The following is a 19,845-nucleotide window of genomic DNA, read 5'->3' as shown; positions in this document are numbered from 1 at the left end:
CGAGGGGGTGTGTGTGTGTCTGGGAATGATCCCCCAGGGATACCGAGGTTCAACTGTATTTAGGCTCACACTAGAATGGAAAGGGTCCTGTGTGTACTAAAAATTACTTCTGCAGCAGCTGTAGTCCCTTAGCTCCTATACATTCCTTCATGGTAAACAAACCCACAAGCCTAAAAGCTACTGTAGCAGGCCAGTTTCCTCCCAGATTTGACACTGTGTTAAGGAGTGTCATGCACGCATTCCTCAGCCTGGTTCATATGGCTTGCAGCAGCAGTTGCTGCTGTGCACCCATAGTAGTGCCCCTAGCATCCCATACTGGCAGTGAGTCCAAGTGAGATAGTAAAATGTAAGATCCCAGGAAATTTCTGAGCTCCCTTTTTGACCCTGGGCCTGGGTTCAAATTACCCCCTGCACCCCACTCTTGTGGGGCCTGCTTATATGTAACAATTACTCTTTGTGATTCTCAAACTGTGGCCTGTGCAGAGTAATAATTCAAGAAGTTCAATTGCATTTATTTCTTTAGAAACAAAATAATTACAAAAAGGTAACCTACAGAGGCAAAACCAAAGTTAAAACAACATAAGGGAACTTTAACACTCACAAAATTTAAATTTAGGATATTTAACACAGAGCATTACATACAATTAGTTATATTAACTTACATTTGCAGTATAGTCTTAGCTAGTTGCCAAGGCAGGGAACTGCACAGTTGGGGAAATCTGCTTCTAATCTTTGTGGCAGCCACAGCAGGGATATCTTGTAAGTAACATTTGTGCTGGTCAGACAGCAAATGCATCCTTTTAAAATTAGGCATTCCCCTAAGTCTGCTACAAATACTGTGCTCATAATATGTCCTTAGGAATGATCCACATACAATAACAAATGATGTCCTCTGTCAACCCCTAGCAACACATACTGAGCCACGGGATTATTGAAATTTTACCATATTTGCCTCCAATTATGCGGATGGCATTGATTGAATTTATAAACATAAAAAAGCTTTTCTCAACCAGTCTGGAAGTTTGCTTGCTGACCATGATCAACCTTAAAGAAAAAATCATACACATGATAGCATTGGGACTAGTAGGAAATGTCAATAGGATCCATTTTCAGTCAAAAGTCTTCCCCAGACTAAGAGCAATGTTGAAGAAATTCAAGAGTTCAAGAGGGGAGAAAGGACCTTCCCCCAAGAGGACTGAAGGAGAGGGGGTTTTATCCTTATGCCTATTACAAGACAAGGTGGGGACATTGTATCTGATTGGTGGGCAGCCTGGCAGTTGGGGCTTTGGGAGCTGTTGGAGTTTCTGCTGCCTTAATACAGAGGGTAGTGTTTTATTTTTTCACAGTTTGTGTTGCACTTTTGCAGGTAGCAGCAGAAGCAACTCTGGAAGTACTAGGTCTCTGCCTGTCTGGTTGCTGTTTTTGTTTCCAGAATGCCATTGACATGATGCTATGTCAGGATGCAGCATCATTCTGAGGAACTTATGGGGAAACAAATGACATCCAAATGGAGCTGACTGCCAGGAAGAGGTCTAGTTCTTTCACTACTGCTTATGCCACTTCCTGTGAAGTAACAGCATGCCTTTTCCCCAAGAGCTTCTACAAATGATGCACCTTAATGGAGGAGAGCACACCTTTGCAGCACAGCATTGCACTTAGATCCCTTAAGAAATACATCGAAGAAATTTTTAAAAATAAAATTTTAAGAAACTTCTAGGGTACCTCAGTTGTCAAAACTTCACAATTCAGCCTCACATGGTAAATTGGCTAAATTTTACCAGCAAGGATGTTTTAATTGCCTCCCTTACTGTGAGAAAAGTTTTAAATCACTAATGCAGTTTTAGTGAAAATTCAGGAAGGTGTCCAACACCCTTTGGGATCAGAATTGTACTTTTTGGAATTACGTCATGTAAACACTAAGTGAATGAAACCAGCTATACTTGTTTTAATAAATGCTTAATTGATAGTTTAACTGAAAGTTTCAGAGATTCATGTACTCTAGGGGTCCATTTTCAAGTTTTAAAATGGAAACATCTCAAAGATTATATCTTAAGTTATCCTTCCACTTGCTTGTGTAATGGGGTTTGCGCATATGGAAGGGAAAGTTTTTGCACACAGAAATCTGAATGAAATTCTGACTTACCTTTACACTTGCCTAATATATTTCACAAGATGTCACATGTAGGAATGTCAGCAAGCTCATTGTTGTGAAATTTGTTGTGCTAATATTTTCACAATTTTTATGTGTGCTCCTGCACATAATACTACCCATTTTAGAAATGGGCTATGTCAGATGCAAGGGAGGGCACCAGGATGCAGGTCTCTTGTTATCTGGTGTGCTCCCTGGGGCATTTGGTTGGCCACTGTGAGATACAGGAAGCTGGAATAGATGGGCCTATAGCCTGATCCAGTGGGACTGTTCTTATCTTCATGTTCCCTGAAATATATGGTGTGTCTGGGGTTCCTTCTCCCTAAGTATTTGAAGACTTTTGACTTCACTGAAGTGATTTAAGGAAAATTGTGGAGAAAAATTCCCTCTAGATAATTTGTCACTGAAAAAAAGATTGAAACTATTCAGCAACATGAAAACAGTTTTTAAGTGTATAATTTTTTTGTTCCAGTTACTTGAGAAGTTCCTGAGTTTCTAGAACGCACAGTCTTGCCTAGAGTTCAGAGACTCTACCAAGCATTTTTTCAGGATAATTTCCATTAACTATTTTGTAGAGCTAAGCTGAATTTTCTTGAGCTCTTTGCTGATATTTGCATATTAAATTAAGGAGACTCTTTTGTGGAACAGCTTAGCAAAGTACATAAAAACAAAACTCATTTATCTACTTTTTGTTCAAATCCAGGACAGTTCAGATAGAGCAGTGTCAAGTCTACCAAACACTGCTTTTCTGTGGCTTGGGGAGGGTCACTCACTGAACTCAGGGTATTTTCAGCAAATCTGTCCCTGAGTTCATCTGCCCACTGCCAGCTGCTCCTAGGAGTGCTCCTAGGAGTGCTTTTAGCATGTCCGACCCATCTTGATCATTTAAGAGGCTGGGCAGGGAGCAAGGGTGCAGCAGACTGGCCAAAAGATAAAAGGTAGGGAGAGTGGAGAGGCAGGCTGCACTTATCTCTTTTGCTATCCTGCACTTCCTGAGAGGGTGAGAAGGAAAAGAAGGTGGAGTGAGTGATCAGAGCAGGATTCCTTGCTGTTGCTTCTTGCATCTCTGCCACCACAATCGCTCACAGAGACTGTGCTAGAGGAAGATTTGGGCTGTCATTGCTCCAATCCATTTCTTGCTCACACTCAACAAGCAAATGGAGAGCCAGTTGAAGGACCTGGATAGGCATGTGGGGTCCCCTTACAGGTGTACTACCCCTCTCCCAACCCACCACTTAAAGCATCTACTTCAGTCAACCTCATGATTGGGCTGGCTTTAATTGAGCCTGCTCACATATCACAGCAGAATAGCTCAAAGATCCACTAAAATTGAGTGTTGGGCAGGTTAGGACAGACAAAAGCAAATATTTCTTTACTCAGCGTGTGGTCGGTCTGTGGAACTCCTTGCCACAGGATGTGGTGCTGGTGTCTAGCCTAGACGCCTTTAAAAGGGGATTGGACAAGTTTCTGGAGGAAAAATCCATTATGGGGTACAAGCCATGATGTGTATGCGCAACCTCCTGATTTTAGAAATGGGTTAAGTCAGAATGCCGGATGTAGGGGAGGGCACCAGGACGAGGTCTCTTGTTATCTGGTGTGCTCCCTGGGGTATTTGGTGAGCCGCTGTGAGATACAGGAAGCTGAACTAGATGGGCCACTAGATGGACATCCACTAAAATTGAGTGTTGGGCGGGTTAGGACAGACAAAAGAAAATATTTCTTTACTCAGCGTGTGGTCGGTCTGTGGAACTCCTTGCCACAGGATGTGGTGCTGGCGTCTAGCCTAGATGCCTTTAAAAGGGGATTGGACAAGTTTCTGGAGGAAAAATCCATTATGGGGTACAAGCCATGATGTGTATGCGCAACCTCCTGATTTTAGAAATGGGTTAAGTCAGAATGCCAGATGTAGGGGAGGGCACCAGGATGAGGTCTCTTGTTATCTGGTGTGCTCCCTGGGGCATTTGGTGGGCCGCTGTGAGATACAGGAAGCTGGACTAGATGGGCCTATGGCCTGATCCATTGGGGCTGTTCTTATGTTCTTATAAGATCAGAAATCTTCCAAGTCTTGACATAATTTGTATTCAGTGCTTGAGCTTTCAGACCAGACTAAGCTAGGCATTGTGCTCTATAAGTGCTCCCCCAAGCATACTTTAAGCATAATACGAGCAGGGCTATGGAAGAATTGTTACTAGTCACATGGGCTTAGAGGGAAGTCCGAATTTTCTAAAGATACATAAAGGATTGTTTCTAAAATTGTGTCTAAATTTAGTCAATTGGAGAGCTTCCCCAAGCTTGGGCATGTAAGCTCAAGAATGGAACAACCTTTTGCTTCTAACACTCAGGGTGCTTTCTGAGTTGTGCCATGTAGACAAGATCAAGGAGTGCCTTGTTCCCTGCAATCATGAAAACCAGTATTTTTGGAGACTTTTCCATATGTCCTTATTATGTCCAATAAGTAGATGAAAAAAAGATGAAATTTCAATGGGCTAGTCAAAAACATGCTGAAAAATGGAGGTGCTCCCCCCCAATAATGGAAGTGAAAATGAAGCCAAGAGCCCAATCTTATTCTTTTTCCCTTCCGCCAATGCAATGGTGCCAAAATGGCTACTGCTGTGTCCTGCAGAGGCAGCCGTTGTAGAGGTCTCCTCTGAGTATGGGAGCAATCATTCTCTTACTTAGGGGTAGTGTGTGTGTGTGGGGGGCGGACTCTACTTGAACCTGTGCTAAGTAGATGGCACGTGTCTGTGTGAACCTGCACTGTGAGATCGGGTCTGAAAAGAGGGTTAGGATTGGGCAGCCACCGCCACTGCTGAACCTGGCCCCTTCTCGGACCCAATTTGCCCATCTCCTGTCCTCGTTGCTGCCCTGTTCCATTCCCCCCCGTTCCACCCTCCTCCCACCCCTCCTGCCTCCCCCACCATCTTACCTGGATCACTGCATGGCACATGATCTGCTGGATGGCTCCGGTCTTCCCTCCAGCATCCCTGGCAGCGCTCTGAGTAGCATAGTGCTAGAGCGCCATTTATGACTGGTGCTGACTGCTTTGTGGCAGTCAGCACCAGCAGAAGATGCACTGCAATAGCAGCCAGAGCAGGTAAGATTGGGCAGCAAAATACATTAACAATTCAGTTCTGTTTACTGTCATCTAATGATAAAAATTCCTGATACCAGGAGACTTTATTAATTCTTGCAATATTGTTTTGTTTCTCCACAGGACTCAGAAAGTAATAAGTTATGTTCCTTATATTCTTTCCGAAATACTTCTACCTCACCACATAAACCCGAAGAAGGAGGTCGTGACCGCAGTGAGCTAATGACCAGTGTTAATTTCGGAACTCCAGAACGCCGCAAAGGAAGCCTTGCCGATGTGGTGGACACACTGAAACAGAAGAAACTAGAGGAGATGACCAGAACTGAGCAGGAGGGTATGTGTCATTTTGCGGTAGCGTTCATCCCTCAAATAACGAATTACACAATCAGGATTATCTGGGCACCTCAAGAAAATGTACACACATTTTATTGTGTAAAATATATCATACCATCAGTTCCCACCAGTGTGTTGCAACCCGATTTTTAGTGGGTTGTGAAAAGCCCACTTCCTTGTCACAATAACACTGACAAGCTGATAAGTGATAATGAAAAATGTATTGAGTTCTATGGAAACCAAAATGAAGCAGCACCTGTACAATTGCTCTCAAAGAGGTGAATGTGCCTCTGTCCACATTGAAGGGCAGGCTGGGAGTCTCTTGAAGCCCTCCATCTGTGAGTCAGCACCCACAGTGAGTCATACCCACGGATAAGGAAGTACTAACATTTTTTATCCATGGGTATACATACAGGTTGTATGTATGAATGTATGAATTCAATCTCATTAAGATGTGTGTATATTTTTTGAGGCACTCTGTATTTGATAATGCATTTGAGACGAGTTTACCCACACTTACAGCTTTGTGGCTGAATTTCATGTTACGTGTTTATCTCTGTACATCCATACCCAAACCATGTATAACATGCACATTTCTATGAAAGGTTTCATTGTGATCCAAACGAGCTTTGTGCAAAATGGAGTAAAGTACATGTTGGTACAAAGACAGAATCTCCTTAATACTGCACAGTTCAATGACTTATCTAGTTAGATTGATTTCAATTTATTCCCCACTTGATGTTCAGGACTACACAGAGTATGAAATCTGATACAGGGCCAAGGTTAACTTGGAGTGGGAAGGAATGCAAATGAAGAACTGATATTGCCTCTGGGAATTCCCCATGCTCCCCATTTTGGAAGATGTGCTCCTGTAGTCTGTGAGAACTGCTTTTGAAAAGGCACCATAAGCCCATAGTGCTATACTTCCTGAAATTCAAAGAACTTGAGACTAAAGTTGTGAAGCTTTTGAATAGATATGAACAAAGCATACAACAGAGCCTTTGTGTAAGTAGATTCTACTAGTAATTCATGATAACACTCGCACTGTATTGTTTTGTGTGCTTAAGTCCCATTTATTTCAATTGAGTTTAAGCATATGCAGTTGTGTGATGATGCACTCTGCGGTTATTCCCTCTGTGAAAACTCCCATATGTTTTAAAGGATAGTGTGTAGTTCAGTTATGGGGTTGCTAGAAGGAAAATGAGAAAAAGATCTCATTCAGGAGGAGACAAATGTCTGGGTCTCATATTACATCTGCTTACATTCTGAACTAGGAAAATTATTAGTGACTTATTGGAAAATATTGCACAAACTCCTCTGCTGTCTTTCAGATTTAATTACATTATAATGTGACAGAGGTCTAGCAATAGTGAGCAGACTAGACTTGTCAGATGTCAGTGGATTGAAACCCTGATAGTAGACTCCAACCCATAAAATGTGATGGTAGAAAATGATGGGATGAAACCAGAATGTCAAACCCTGAGACTTGCCCATTTTAGAACTGATACTGCAATATATCTAAGAGTGAGAGGGAAAAAGACTATATGCAGAAGTAGATCCATGACAGATTCTACATCCATTTCTTGGCTGAGTTTGTATATGACAAACACACAGTTAAATATGTTCTATATAGGTGTTGCAAGCTTTGCCATAGTAATGATGTCCCAGATTTTTCACAGCCATCTGTCTTCAAACTTAGAGTTTTGAATATCATTTTCCCCCCTTTTTTTAAAGTTAGTTGCTGGCTTCAATTTGATGGCAAGACTATAGGAAACTCTTAAATTTAAATCTTGTTCTGGCTCATCTTTTACAGAGGGGATATAAAAATTAACATGTCGCAAATAGCTAAGATTTCTTTCAAGAGTATTTTGGATGACATTTGAATTATATTTGCACTTACTTCAGGAGTGAGCACTGTTTAGGTTTTCTTCCTCTGTTAACGCCTTGCGTGTGACTCTGACTCTGCCCTCCCTCTTTATTAGCTTATGCTGAGGTTGATGACTTAATTGTGATGAGGTACCCTCTCATGCATAAGAGAGAAAGTAAGTGAATTTAAGAGAGTTTCATGGTGGTTATTCCTACCAGATGGGCAAAAGTGTTTCAGTGATGAATAAAATAGTGTTCGTTTAGAAGAGATAATTCTGCATATTTGTATAGCTTAATACATGTGTATGTTATGGTGGCTACATGTTTTCATACTGTTGACTGGCTTCATCAAATAAGAAACCTCAATTACCTGTTGTAGGAAATAGGAATTGTGAATTTACAGCAAGTTTTTAAATAACAAACCAGCAGTGAAAATTAATTTGCAACAGATATTGCCAGTTTTATGATATTATGTTCCAGAACCTCAGAGATAGTTAATTTTTTTATTGAATAGATAGACTAATTCTTGGGGCATGTTTAGTTGTTCATTAGTTTGAAATAACACATTGTTAAATATGCTCGCAAATTGTTGGCTAAATTGAAGCTGTAAGACCTGTTTTTCTTGGCCAAGTGCTCTAAAATAGGATGAATATTTTACATTAGTGTTGACAAGGTTCTGAAGTTGAAATGGTATCATCCCAGCTTTGTTAAAATTGACCTAAATTTATAAAAAATAAATTATGAACCTCCCATTTTTGTATGCAGGGTAAACATACACTTGTCACCTGATATGTGTATGGGCCTAAAAGTTCATCCTTCAGCAACTAATTTCCTGAAATAATTTAAGCAATCAGTTTCACTAACACTATTGGTGGCAAGGTCATGACTCATCCTTTAGAACTCATCCTTTACATTCAGAACATCTCAGGTTCAGTCTCTGGCATCTCCTAGTGGAACTGGGCAGTGCAGAGGCCCTGGTGAAAAGTCCTGCTCACTGCTTTCTGTAGTAGAACATTAGGTTCTCCCTCTAACATCAGTACTGAACAATCAGAGGTTGGGAGGTGTCAGGGGGCGACCTCCCCCAAGGCCCCTGACTTACCTCTAGAGGGGAGCAGCCCCCAGCCACAGATCCCCCTTTCCTTCCCGAATGGGTGGAGATCCCATCCCGCCCTCTGCAGCACTGGTCCCACCACCCAGGTAGGATCGGGCAAGCCTGTACCTGGCTTGCCCGGCAGACGGGATGCGGGTGACAGCCTGCTCAGACCAGCAGGCAGGTGGGCGGGCCACCACCCCTCCTGAAACAACCACGGCGGAGGCACGTCCCTGCAGCGACAACCAGGCGGTTGACTGTGGAGGATAGCCAGCCGGACTGCCTGGCGAACCCAGGCTTCCCCGCCTGATGACGGCAGTGGGCAACGAAGCTCGCTGCTGGCCCCGGTTACCCAAAGGGGTGGGAAAGGGGGGCCTGGCAAGGGGTGCAAGCCACCGGCGGAGAAGGGTCCTTCAGGGGGATTGATCCCCCTGCGGGCACTGGGAAACCCCTTTCCAGAACCCAAGCCTGGGGAGACCTCTCAGTCTGGAGAGAGTAGGCTGAAGGGAGGTAGGAGGCTGGAGCTCCAGCCTTCCTACCAGTGACCCAAGAAGCCAGTGCCTCAAGCCTGAGTGGGGAACCAGGGTACTGTCAACCCCCTCCCCCCATGGCAGTCTGAGGCCAGCCCAACCAAGACCGCTGGACACTCTAAAGCAGGGGTGTCCAAAGATTTTGGCAGGAGGGCCACATTGTCTTTCTGACACTGTGTCGGGGACTGGGGAAGAAAATAATTAATTTACATTGTTGGGGCCCCTCCCAGATGCCCTGACCCCCGACTTACCCTGGAGCAGGCACCCCATGCCCAGGGTGGGGAGGCCTCACTGCCCTTGAAGGGGGCAAAGCAGGTTGGCTCACCCCAACCAGCCAGAGGGAGCTGGCAGGGCAAACAAGGAACACTACAAGAAACAAGCCAGGAACAGGAAAGGCCTTTTCTACCCCACTTGGAGGAAGGGGAGGGGCCAAAGGGGGCGGGCTTGCTCCATAAAACAGGAAGGCCAGGGATGAGAGGCAGTCAGTGTGAAGTAGGGAGCTGTGAGGTGGACAGCTCCCAGGCCAGGTTTGGCAGCTCTGCTAGGGAGGAGGACAAGGGTGCTGGAACCCCCTCCAGCCAATCTGAGGCCTCCCTGGGGGTGGAACAGGCCTGCTCCAGGCCCCTCCAGGGGTGGGCCCCTACATACATTTAAATTTGAATAAATTTACATATGTTTAAATAAATGAATATATTAAAGATGAACTTATATGAATGAATGACGGTCTTGGAATAGCTCAAGGCCTATAAAAGGCCTTGCACAAAGCAAGGCTGGCCTTTCCTTTGCTGCTGCTACTGCATCACAGATGTGAAACAACAAGCAGTGGAGAGAGCCCTCATCCCACAGCTCATGTGAGAGGTCAAACAGTCGCCGTCACACCGAGAGCAGTTGCGTCAGGCCAGTGTGGGCTCCAACAAATCTCCGGAGGGCCAGAGTCTCATTGAAGACTGGGGGTTCCCTGAGGGCCGCATTGAGAGGCCTCAAGGGGCGCAAGTGGCCCCAGGGCCGGGGTTTGGGCACCCCTGCTCTAGAGAGAGAGAAACTGAACTGGCAGCTGGGTCTTCTGGCCCAGGGATCCTTGCGGGACACCCTATGCCCTAGCCCCACCAGGCACCAGGATATCCACAGGAGGAGCCTCTGATAGGTGTGATTCTTTGGCAAATGCTCAGTCTAGGTAGATTGTGTGGTCTAATACCACACATTAGACTGGGGTAAACCCTGTCTGAAATCCTGGTGTTCTGAAATCCATTACTTCTGGTCAATGTAGACAGTACTGACCTACCTAGGCTAATGGTCCGATTCAGTTTCATGTATTTTGTGTATCATTATTTGTTGTTGTTGTTTGCTGTAGTAACTGAAGGGACAAAGTTTTGAAAATGCTGTACAGGGCCACCCTCATTATCCATAGGAGTTCAGTTCCCGGAATCACCGCAGATACAAAAATGAATGGATGTTGGAATCTACTGTTTTCAGGGGGCCCCAAGCATTTGAACCTGACTTGAGCTGTGCTGTTGTTGGATCTGGAGGCCCTTCTGCGACCTTCAGAGGGCTGAAAACCATGTTGATCCAATGTGCGGCAGCGGTTAAGAAGGCCAATTGTATGCTTGGGATCATTAGAAGAGTTATTGAGAACAAAACAGCTAATATTATAATGCCGTTTTACAAATCGATGGTAAGGCCACACCTGGAGTATTGGATTCAGTTCTGGTTGCCGCATCTCAAAAAGGGCATAGTGGAAATGGAAAAGGTGCAAAAGAGAGCGACTAAAATGATTACTGGGCTGGGGAACCTTCCTTATGAGGAAAGGCTACTGTATTTGGGATTCTTCAGTCTGGAAAAAAGGCGCCTGTAGGGGACATGATTGAGACATACAAAATTATGCATGGGAAGGATAGAGTGGCTAGAGAAATGCTGTTTTCCCTTTCACACAACACAAGAACCAGGGATCATTAACTCAAATTGAGTGTTGGAGAGTTACACAGACAAGACAGACAAAAGAAAATATTTCTTTACTCAGCGTGTAATTAGTCTGTGAAACTCCTTGCCACAGGATGTGATTGTGGCATTGGGCCTAGATGCCTTTAAAAGGGAATTGGACAAATTTCTGGAGGAAAAGTCCATCACGGGTTACAAGCCATGATATGTATGTGCAACCTCCTAATTTTAGAAATGGGCTAGGTATCAGAATGCCAGATACAAGGGAGGGCACCAGGGTGCAGGTCTCTTGTTGTCTTGTATGTTCCCTGGGGCATTTGGTGGGCCACTGTAAGATACAGGAAACTGGACTAGATGGGCCTTTTGCCTGATCCAGCGGGGCTGTTCTTATGACTTCCAGGTTTTGACTGAAAACTGGAAGTTGTGCTTTTGGGCCTGCTGGAGCCCTTACAAAGCCTTCTGAGGGTCAGGGAGACAACATGTGTGTGCCCTGGCCCTCAGAAGGACCTCTAGACTCAAACAGGTTCGAAGGGCTAAAGGTGGCCCATCCCACAGGTTCACATGGGTATTCAAATCTGACTGAACCCGCAGATATGGAGGGCTGCCTGTATTTAACTATTGCCAGGGATGGTTCGATGATTTCAGACCTCACCAATCCGCACAGTACATTGTTAGCTAGAGTTTGCTTGTTTGCAAAGAAATATTGTATCCATTATTCTGAGGAAGGAATTGACCTTTGGCCATGATATTGGCCACTCATTCCACAGAAAACAGGTATACCTTTAACTAGTCACACTTAATGGATCTCATGGTTTGGCAATAAATTACCATTTGAAGCTCTGGCATCCATCCCACATTTTAATCTGAATATCAAGGCTCACCAGTTAACATTCCCAAGATAGCTAGTTTGCCTGAGAACGTCTGCAAGTAAAATAAAACATATTTTTGTTGCATTTAGGGATAACCATTTCAGAACAGCACATTGCAAAATAAGTGCAGCAGGGCTACCAATTGTAACCTGGCATTTTCCAAATTTAAAAAGTGATATGCAAATTAGGCCAATTATTGCAACTAACTTATGCAAATAAGCTGTGGCCTTCTGGTTCATAATATATTTCTGATGTGGCCGCTGCTGAGTGAGTTGTCCACCTCTGTAGTAGACCATCACAACCTTCCAATTGTCACTTAGCTGTAATAAACATATGGCCTTTCTCCTGTGGGGAAAAAGTTCATGTGCATCGTGCCCCATTACAGAGCAAAATGCTTCACATAGATGTATGTTTTATGTCATTGGTTATCCCATATCATCCTTACTGTATGTTGGAGCCTTACTTATTACAACTGACTGTTGTGAAAAAATGAAGGCACATTTGAAGACTTTAACATGTCTAAGTAAACATATTTAATCAGAGTCCTTTGGCTCCTGGAAATAAGTTGTCTAATCAGAATTTCACTTGAGCAGCTGTGACTGTGGAAGTCAACAGGCCCTGCCTAAGAGAATATGGTCCAGCTGGTTAAATCTGGTTGTTGTAGTGATTTAAATGGTCAAGTGCTGCTTGTAATCCAGGACCGTCTGTCTGTAAAAGGAACAGTGAGTGCTTCAGCATAATGTACAGCTGTTTTAATCTCTCCTTAATAATAGTGCTTCAGTCAACATCATATCTTGTGTATCACACCACAAAAAGCAAATGTCCTGGCTGGAAGGAGGCATACCTTGCTTTGGTTTGAAAAGTCTTTTATATAGATCTGATGAAAAACATCAATATGTCTTTGGACTTCCCTGCACAGGGCTGTATTTGTGAAAATCTTAGTAAGGGCAAATTCATCCCTGCAGTGAACAGGGAGAGGAAATGATCCACGCTGGAAACCAGTGACAACTTTATTGCTTATAAGTTTCAAGGATTTGGAATTCAGCAGACAGGGACACTGTGATCTTGTGTTATCCTGACAGAGGAAAGGAATTCAGCCTGCCTATTGGATAAGCAGGAGGAAATGTGGCCTAAGGTAGCAGTGGACATGAGCTGCTCATACTGCCTGTAACTACCAACTGTTGTGTAGCTGGTAGGTAGTGACAGACTAGCCTGTGTGCTAAACTTCTGAATCCCTTTACGTAAGCCTCCCATAGGAGGTTGTGGTAAGCCTAGCTTGGTTTATGCCCAAGGAGATGTGGTTTCTGCCCATAGCCACCACTGGAGAAGGGAAGCTTTAGCTTGTCTGACGGCATCATCAGACAAATGGAAGTTTCAGCAGCTTCAGCAAGCCAAATGTCATTGTTATTCAGTATGAGGTGCACACTATCATCCCCGTAAAGTTTGGAAAATGTGTGAGATTTATTTATGTACTGAATCAGTCCTCCTAGGTGTTCACAAAAGCATACAACACCTTCATTTTCTTTCATGTTCTTCTGAGGTTGCAGTTCTGTCTGTACTCACATGAGAGTAAGCCCTATTGAGCAGAATGGGACTTCTGAGTAAACATGCATAGGCTTGCACTATTAGGGATCCACAGTTCCTCTCTGTCGTAATAATCCTGGTCCCTTAGGAGGTGCTGCTAGCACCATAGACTATATAGCTAAGATTAAAACCTGTCTTTTTAATAAGAAGGATCATTGCAAACTGCATTACAATGACATCTGGAGGACTTCAACTACTCCAGCCACATGCCCAAGCCATTAGATACATGTCTGTCACCCAAGCCAAGCTAGGAAATTCTGCCTGGGTGCAGAAGCTTATTGAATGATGAATCAATTTGAGTATAGGTGTGTTGGAATATAGGTGAATTGGAATATTTCCTTTATAGTGGCAATCTTGCTAATGTGGTCAAATGTAAGCTTATGTTCAAAATTTGTGTCCTGCTCTTCAATACAGTGTTTTTCCAAGGCAGATAACAATATTGCACTTTTACAATATTGTGTCAATCAGAAAAGTGTTTATGTCTGCAAAAACATAAACAAAAAACAAAATTTTACAAAAATTTGGCAAAAAAAAATTTCACAAAAGCTTTGTGTCCCCCCCCCCCTACTTTTCTAATATCAGGCTGAATTTCAGAGAAGGCTGGCACAGTTTTCGGTACTTACTGTAGATACTTGCCTATACGGTGAGAAATTTGTGCCCCCAAATCCCAGGTGAATCGCCCCTCGCTTAATCTCTGTAGTCATCCAGGCAGGCGGAGGGGGCAAGGGGGTTATCTGCACTGAGGTGGGGGGGGACTCTGTAAGAGGACGGGCAGTGGTGCCTCCTCTGGGCCTCGGGGGATGGGTTTTCCAGCAGCTGCACCTCTCGCCTGCCTGTGCCCGGCCAGTCCCCCCATTGTGCTGGGAACCGGAGGAGCCCCGGAGGAGGCAGAGCATGTGGGGCAGCCTGCCGGCTGGTGCTTTACCACACCCTCTGAGCCTGCTGCACACACACCCTGCCACAGTCCTGCCGCTTACATGGAGAGGCAGTGGAGTGGGGGTGTCCTGGCTGCTGCTGCTGCCAGCAGACCAACAGAGAGCAGGGAGCACGCGGGGAACATCCTGTGCTGCCCTCTTTCAGGCACACGGCTGCAGCAGGCAGGGAGGGAGGCACACTGCCCCTGCACCAGGGAGCACCTGGCAGGGAGTGAGCAGCACAGGACATTCCCTGCGCTCTCTCTGCCCTCCATTGGCGGCAATGGCAGCTGCTGAGATGCACCTACTCAGCTCTCTGCCCTCATGGGCAGCAGGACTGCAGTGGGGAGTGTGCATGGCAGATTTCACGAGGGTGTGGGAGAGCACCAGGCCAGCAGGCTGCCCTCCCCACCTCCCTGCCTCCGGTTGCCAGCGCAATGGGGGGACTGGCTAGGTGCAGGTGGGCGGGAGGCGCAGCTGCCGGAAACCCCACACAAGGCCCAGAGGAGGCGCCCACTGCCCATCCCCCTACATAGGGTCTACTTGTGAGTAAATCAAATTGCAGTTATGTGCTGCTGCATTTGGTTCATGATTCTTTGTCTCTCTGCTGTGAATTGAATTGCACACTCCCAGTTATGTGTTACATGTTGTGTGTTCTATGTAGAGCCTCTGGCTTAAGGCCCTAGGCACCTTAAAGGAGAATTTGATTAATGGTTCTACTGGCATGCTTTTTCCAGTGCACTTAGAGCCCAATTCTAGGCTTGTCTACTCAGAAGTAAGTCCCATTAAATTCAATGGTGCTTAGTCCAAGGAAAGTGTGGATGGGATTGTGGCCTTACTCCAACAGTGTTTACATAAAGGTTGTGAAGAATATAGTTTTAAAAGTTGATGAATAAAAATGTATCTTATGATCTATGAGATAGATCATAATTTTTAATAAATCAGAGACTGTTTTTAATACTGTTTTTGCTATGCTATGTATACATACTATACTATGTATGTATACTGTATTTTAATACTATGTTTTTAATAAGAGACTGTACAGTTCTTAGGTAACAATTACTAGTAGGTTATTTTTCAGGATCTGGTCTCAGGTAAAATCAGATAAAATTAGCCAGACTCAGACTCTCCCCTAAGTATAACCCCACCCCCCGACCTATCTGAGGGCCATAGAAAATTCCATTATTTTGGCTCAAAATCTACCCTCGACTTATCTGATGGTCTCCAGTGCCTGTGGTGCGTTTTTGGAATATTTGCCTGTTTTGTTTTATCATCATACAGTTGTGCTTTGCCTTAAATACTGATGGTTTTTAAATACCTATGAATAGTCACTACATTTACCCATTTTTGGTGGTACTGCTGTCCTGTTACAGGAGATGCTGTTCACATAATGGTTTGAAGCACCATACCAGTCTTATCTGAAGGGCTATTCAGTTTCAGGAGATATTACCTTTTAGATGAGGCTGAGCTGACCAGTGCTAAAAATGCTCTTGAACTTTTCAGAAGAGGTATTTAGGTTTAATTCTGGTTGTACAGTTACATTCTGTTAATCTCCTCCACATTCCCACCCACAAAGTTTCCACTGAGGAAAGCACCAGCCTCTGTCTTAAACAACTTAGGTTTTATGTTAGTGGTGGTGGTGATGATTATCATCCTTCAGGAATTCATTGTTGTCTAAATCAGGGATTCTCAAACTTCTTACTTGGCGACCTACTGTGTCATCTATGATCGATCTGGGACCTGCCTAGGTCAGGAAGCTGTGGAGTAAAATAGCGTGTGACCTGCTTAATTGACTGAATCGCGCCATGGTTCTCATACTGTGTGTTGTGACTCACCAGTGGGTCACAACCTTATTTTTGGACCAGGAAGCAGTGTGACACGGTCTATGAAGCAGTTCACACACCATTTTACTCCGCAGCTTCCTGGTAATAGTGGGCCATGACCCATGAAAAATAGGGTCATGTTCCACCAATGGGTCACAACCCAGATTTTGAGAAACACTGACGTAGATGGTTAGAGAAACTTTGATCAGTGCAAAGCATTTTAAAAATTAAAATTAAACTTGGCTTTATTTCAGAAGTTATTCTAATCCAAATTTACTTGTCTCCAGGAATTGATTGAATTTGTTTTTGCTGTTCTTATTTATGCTTTGAAAAAGAATGATGCATTTCTTTGCATGGAATCACATGGGCATTTTGATCCACAACTGTTAATAATATGTGGACCTCATTGCCAAAGCTGGACTTAACATAATTTTTTGACCTAGCATTGCATTCCCATGCAGGTATCTGTTACATGAGCCATGTTCTGAACATGGGGGTCCTGCTCAATGTGCCAATGCTGTTTTTGTCAGTAAATCAGATAAGGTGAGTTTGAAGAAAAAAGAATTTTCATCCACAAATATATTAATAAAACATACAAAACAATTTAATTTTTATAGTTTATTTAATTTTTATGAATTTGGTTATACATAAAATTAACATTTCACTGCAAAGATTTTTGGTGTACATAGGAAACATTTCTGGGCAATGCATTACTATGGTTATGTGCTATCGTTAAATCTTATCCTCTCTTCTCCAGCTTTTAATAAAGAAAAACTCTTTAAGAAACCAGTCTCTGTGTGGATCAGCCGCATGTATGTTGACCTTATGTAAGTCAGTCTTCAATTTGTTTAGGTGAACAACCTCTGGTTTCTTTGGTGATGAACTTTGGTTTTATCTTGTCTTATTTGCTCTGCCATTCCTGCTGTTTTGCAACAGCACCTAAAAGTGCTTTAAGTGCTTGTGACCGTGGTAATGAATGAAAATGTCTTTTGAGCATTGGGAGGATTGCATTAGACTGAATAGTCACCTTACTTGTAAAAGCACTATTAGAAAGGGGCAGCTGTAAGTAAGGATAACGATTTGTGTCCACTGCTTATTTACGGAAAATTGTAAATGTATTATTTATTGAGAGCTCTCCAGACAGTGCTTGTCAGAATAAAAATGTCAACTCTAAGCAAAATGTTATGATAATACTAAAAATGCTAGGTACACACTTTGGAGATATAGCTAATTAGATCAGCTTTTCTTAAGGAAATCACAGTAAAAATGCTCAACGTTGTTACATACTTTAAATGCTAATATATTGCTTATTTTAGGTAGGCTATTCAACTTTGGATACCTTTATCATTACTTTAAAAATAATAACTGTGACACCTTTATGTTTCTGTCAAATGAAATAGATATTCACAAAAATAAAATGGCTACATCTAAGATTTGACCTGCTCAGCTGGTAAGGAAGGATGGTGAGAGGGAGGGAAAGTGTGTGAAGGAAATAGCTGCTGTTCTCAGCTCTGTTTTAGCTTGAAGCTGCCATATGACAATTCTGAAAGCTGTGCTGTCAGGCAGGCCAGGAAGTCACAAAGAAAACTTCCTCTGGAGTTGAGAGTATAAAGCAGTTAAGATTAATGACCACTGTAAGATTAATTAACATCTGCAAACTGAATAAGGGAATCTAAATTCAAAAGCTGTTTTTATTTATATTTAGAGCAATGAATTATAAAATGGATTAATTTGGCCATGTTGTCTGCATGCAGAGGCTATATGTTCATTTCAAGGAAATGTTTTCATGATTGACACAGTGTGTATCAAGAAATGAAGTGTGAAGAAGCTCACATTGCAAACACCATCCTGCAAATAGGATTTCATTCTTTCATTCATTCAATCAGGGAAATTATCTCAACTTTCAGGCAACTGCTGAAATGGCAAACATAAGATAGCAGTAAAAACAATAAAATATAATAGTTAATTACATAAAACAGCATAAAACATGAGTAGTAGGAGGAACTTATAGCCAGATAAAATAGTGCATAAAAGGTGTGGGAGCAGGTTCAGATGGAAACAGGAGGCCCTCAGGTATCCTGGTCACAAACCATTTAGGTTGTCTTGGGTTGAGTGGAAAAAAGAAAAAGTGATTTGGGATATGTGTCTTTCAAATATCCTTTTCAATGTTTTTTGTTTTCCCTTGTATATTTATCTCACCAAAAAGGAACCTGAGTCTACTTGTTCTGAACTTGTCCACTTTGTATTTCAGAACTCAGGGAAGTATCTATAAAGCAAAACAATGATTCTGTTGTACCTTCTAGAACAAGGTACACTGTGTTCTCTGACACTGTGTTGGGGGCTGGGGAAAAAGAATTAATTTACATTTCAAATTTGAATAAATTTACATAAAACAATACATTAGTGACACAATTAATATGAATGAATGAATGAATGAACCACCATTCAGAGCGTGATAATCGTCTTCCAAGACTGAAGGTTGCCAACAACAATTTATAATACACATTAGAACTATGAACTGTTTGCCACACACCTCTTGCATGGTAAAAACATACAGATGAAGCCCGAAACATATGGAGACATACATTGTTCAGAGGCAATTGGGGTGTGTGTGTTTAAAGTAATGCTTAGGGAAAAGCAGAAAACACACAGAGACTATAAAACGCCTTGCTCTAACTCAGCCTGAAGCTTGCGTCTGGCAGTCATGGGCTAGCGCGGGCTCCAACAGTGTCTGATGGGCCAGACAGTCATTGGGGGCTCCCTGCTGGCTGGATTGGGGGACCCCAAAGGCTGCAAATGGCCCCTGGGCCAGGTTTGCTGACCTAGAATGTTGTCTCTATGTGGCTCAATAATTATGTACTTTTTTTGATTGCCCACAATGCCTGTTATATGATTGGTTTTTTCCAATATACGTATTTTAATTTGGAATTCACACTGGCTGTTTTGTTGCAATCAGATGTAAGACAGAGGCAAACCCCACTATGTTTCTCTTCATCTGAAAGACTACAAAGCAAGAAGTGTGTTTCAGGAAGGTTCATAGTTCATTGCTAGTGTCCAAGATTTTGCATATACATGGCCTCATATCCAATCCCCAGCATTTCAAACCAAACTGCCTCTGATACTAAATCTGGGGAAAACCTCTGTACAAAATCCTGGAGATCTGTTGTCAGATATTGAGCTAGTTAAACAATCATTTTTTTAATGTGCAAAGAAACTAGTTGACTGCAACAATACCTCTCTCCTCCACTCATTCAAATTTCAGAATTAGAACCAGGAAAATCACCAGAACTAATTAGAGGACAGCATTTTTAAAAATTGTGCAAGTTTTAAAGTACTAGTCCACAAAACTGCTACCTGCGCACTTAACTGTCACCTGTCTATATGGCATAGTATAACTTCAGTATAAATTTTGTCAGGCAGTTCACCTGGAAGAAATTGCCCTGAGTGACTGGTTAACTTCAAGGCTGATTTCATCTATAATTATATTTAAAAAATTATTATAGTTTGGGGACAGAATATGCACTGACAGCAGCTTATCTGTATCATTCATGCTGTACTGCACAAACTGAACTGCGATCTAATGCAGTGTTAGCAAAGACAAGGAAAGGAGCACAGATGATATTAGTTGAAAGAGGAACCAGGAGAACTGTACTTATATTTC

At 42.9% G+C, this 19,845-nt stretch overlaps 1 protein-coding gene across 4 annotated transcripts in view; it reads left to right on the top strand.

Moving 5' to 3' along the window:
- Nucleotides 1-19,845, top strand: part of SOX6 (SRY-box transcription factor 6) — a 610,845-nt gene that overhangs the window by 274,851 nt on the left and 316,149 nt on the right. For all 4 annotated transcript variants that reach the window (XM_066640323.1, XM_066640338.1, XM_066640316.1 and 1 more), the window contains one exon: nt 5,364-5,574. In XM_066640323.1, the coding sequence (XP_066496420.1) occupies nt 5,364-5,574 (211 nt within the window). The remainder of the gene's footprint in view (nt 1-5,363; nt 5,575-19,845) is intronic.

This window comes from Tiliqua scincoides, chromosome 1 (genome assembly GCF_035046505.1).
Source record: "Tiliqua scincoides isolate rTilSci1 chromosome 1, rTilSci1.hap2, whole genome shotgun sequence".
Lineage (NCBI taxonomy): Eukaryota > Metazoa > Chordata > Lepidosauria > Squamata > Scincidae > Tiliqua > Tiliqua scincoides.
The sequence above is the reverse complement of the archived record's forward strand: the minus strand, read 5'-3'. Positions and strand labels throughout refer to the sequence as shown.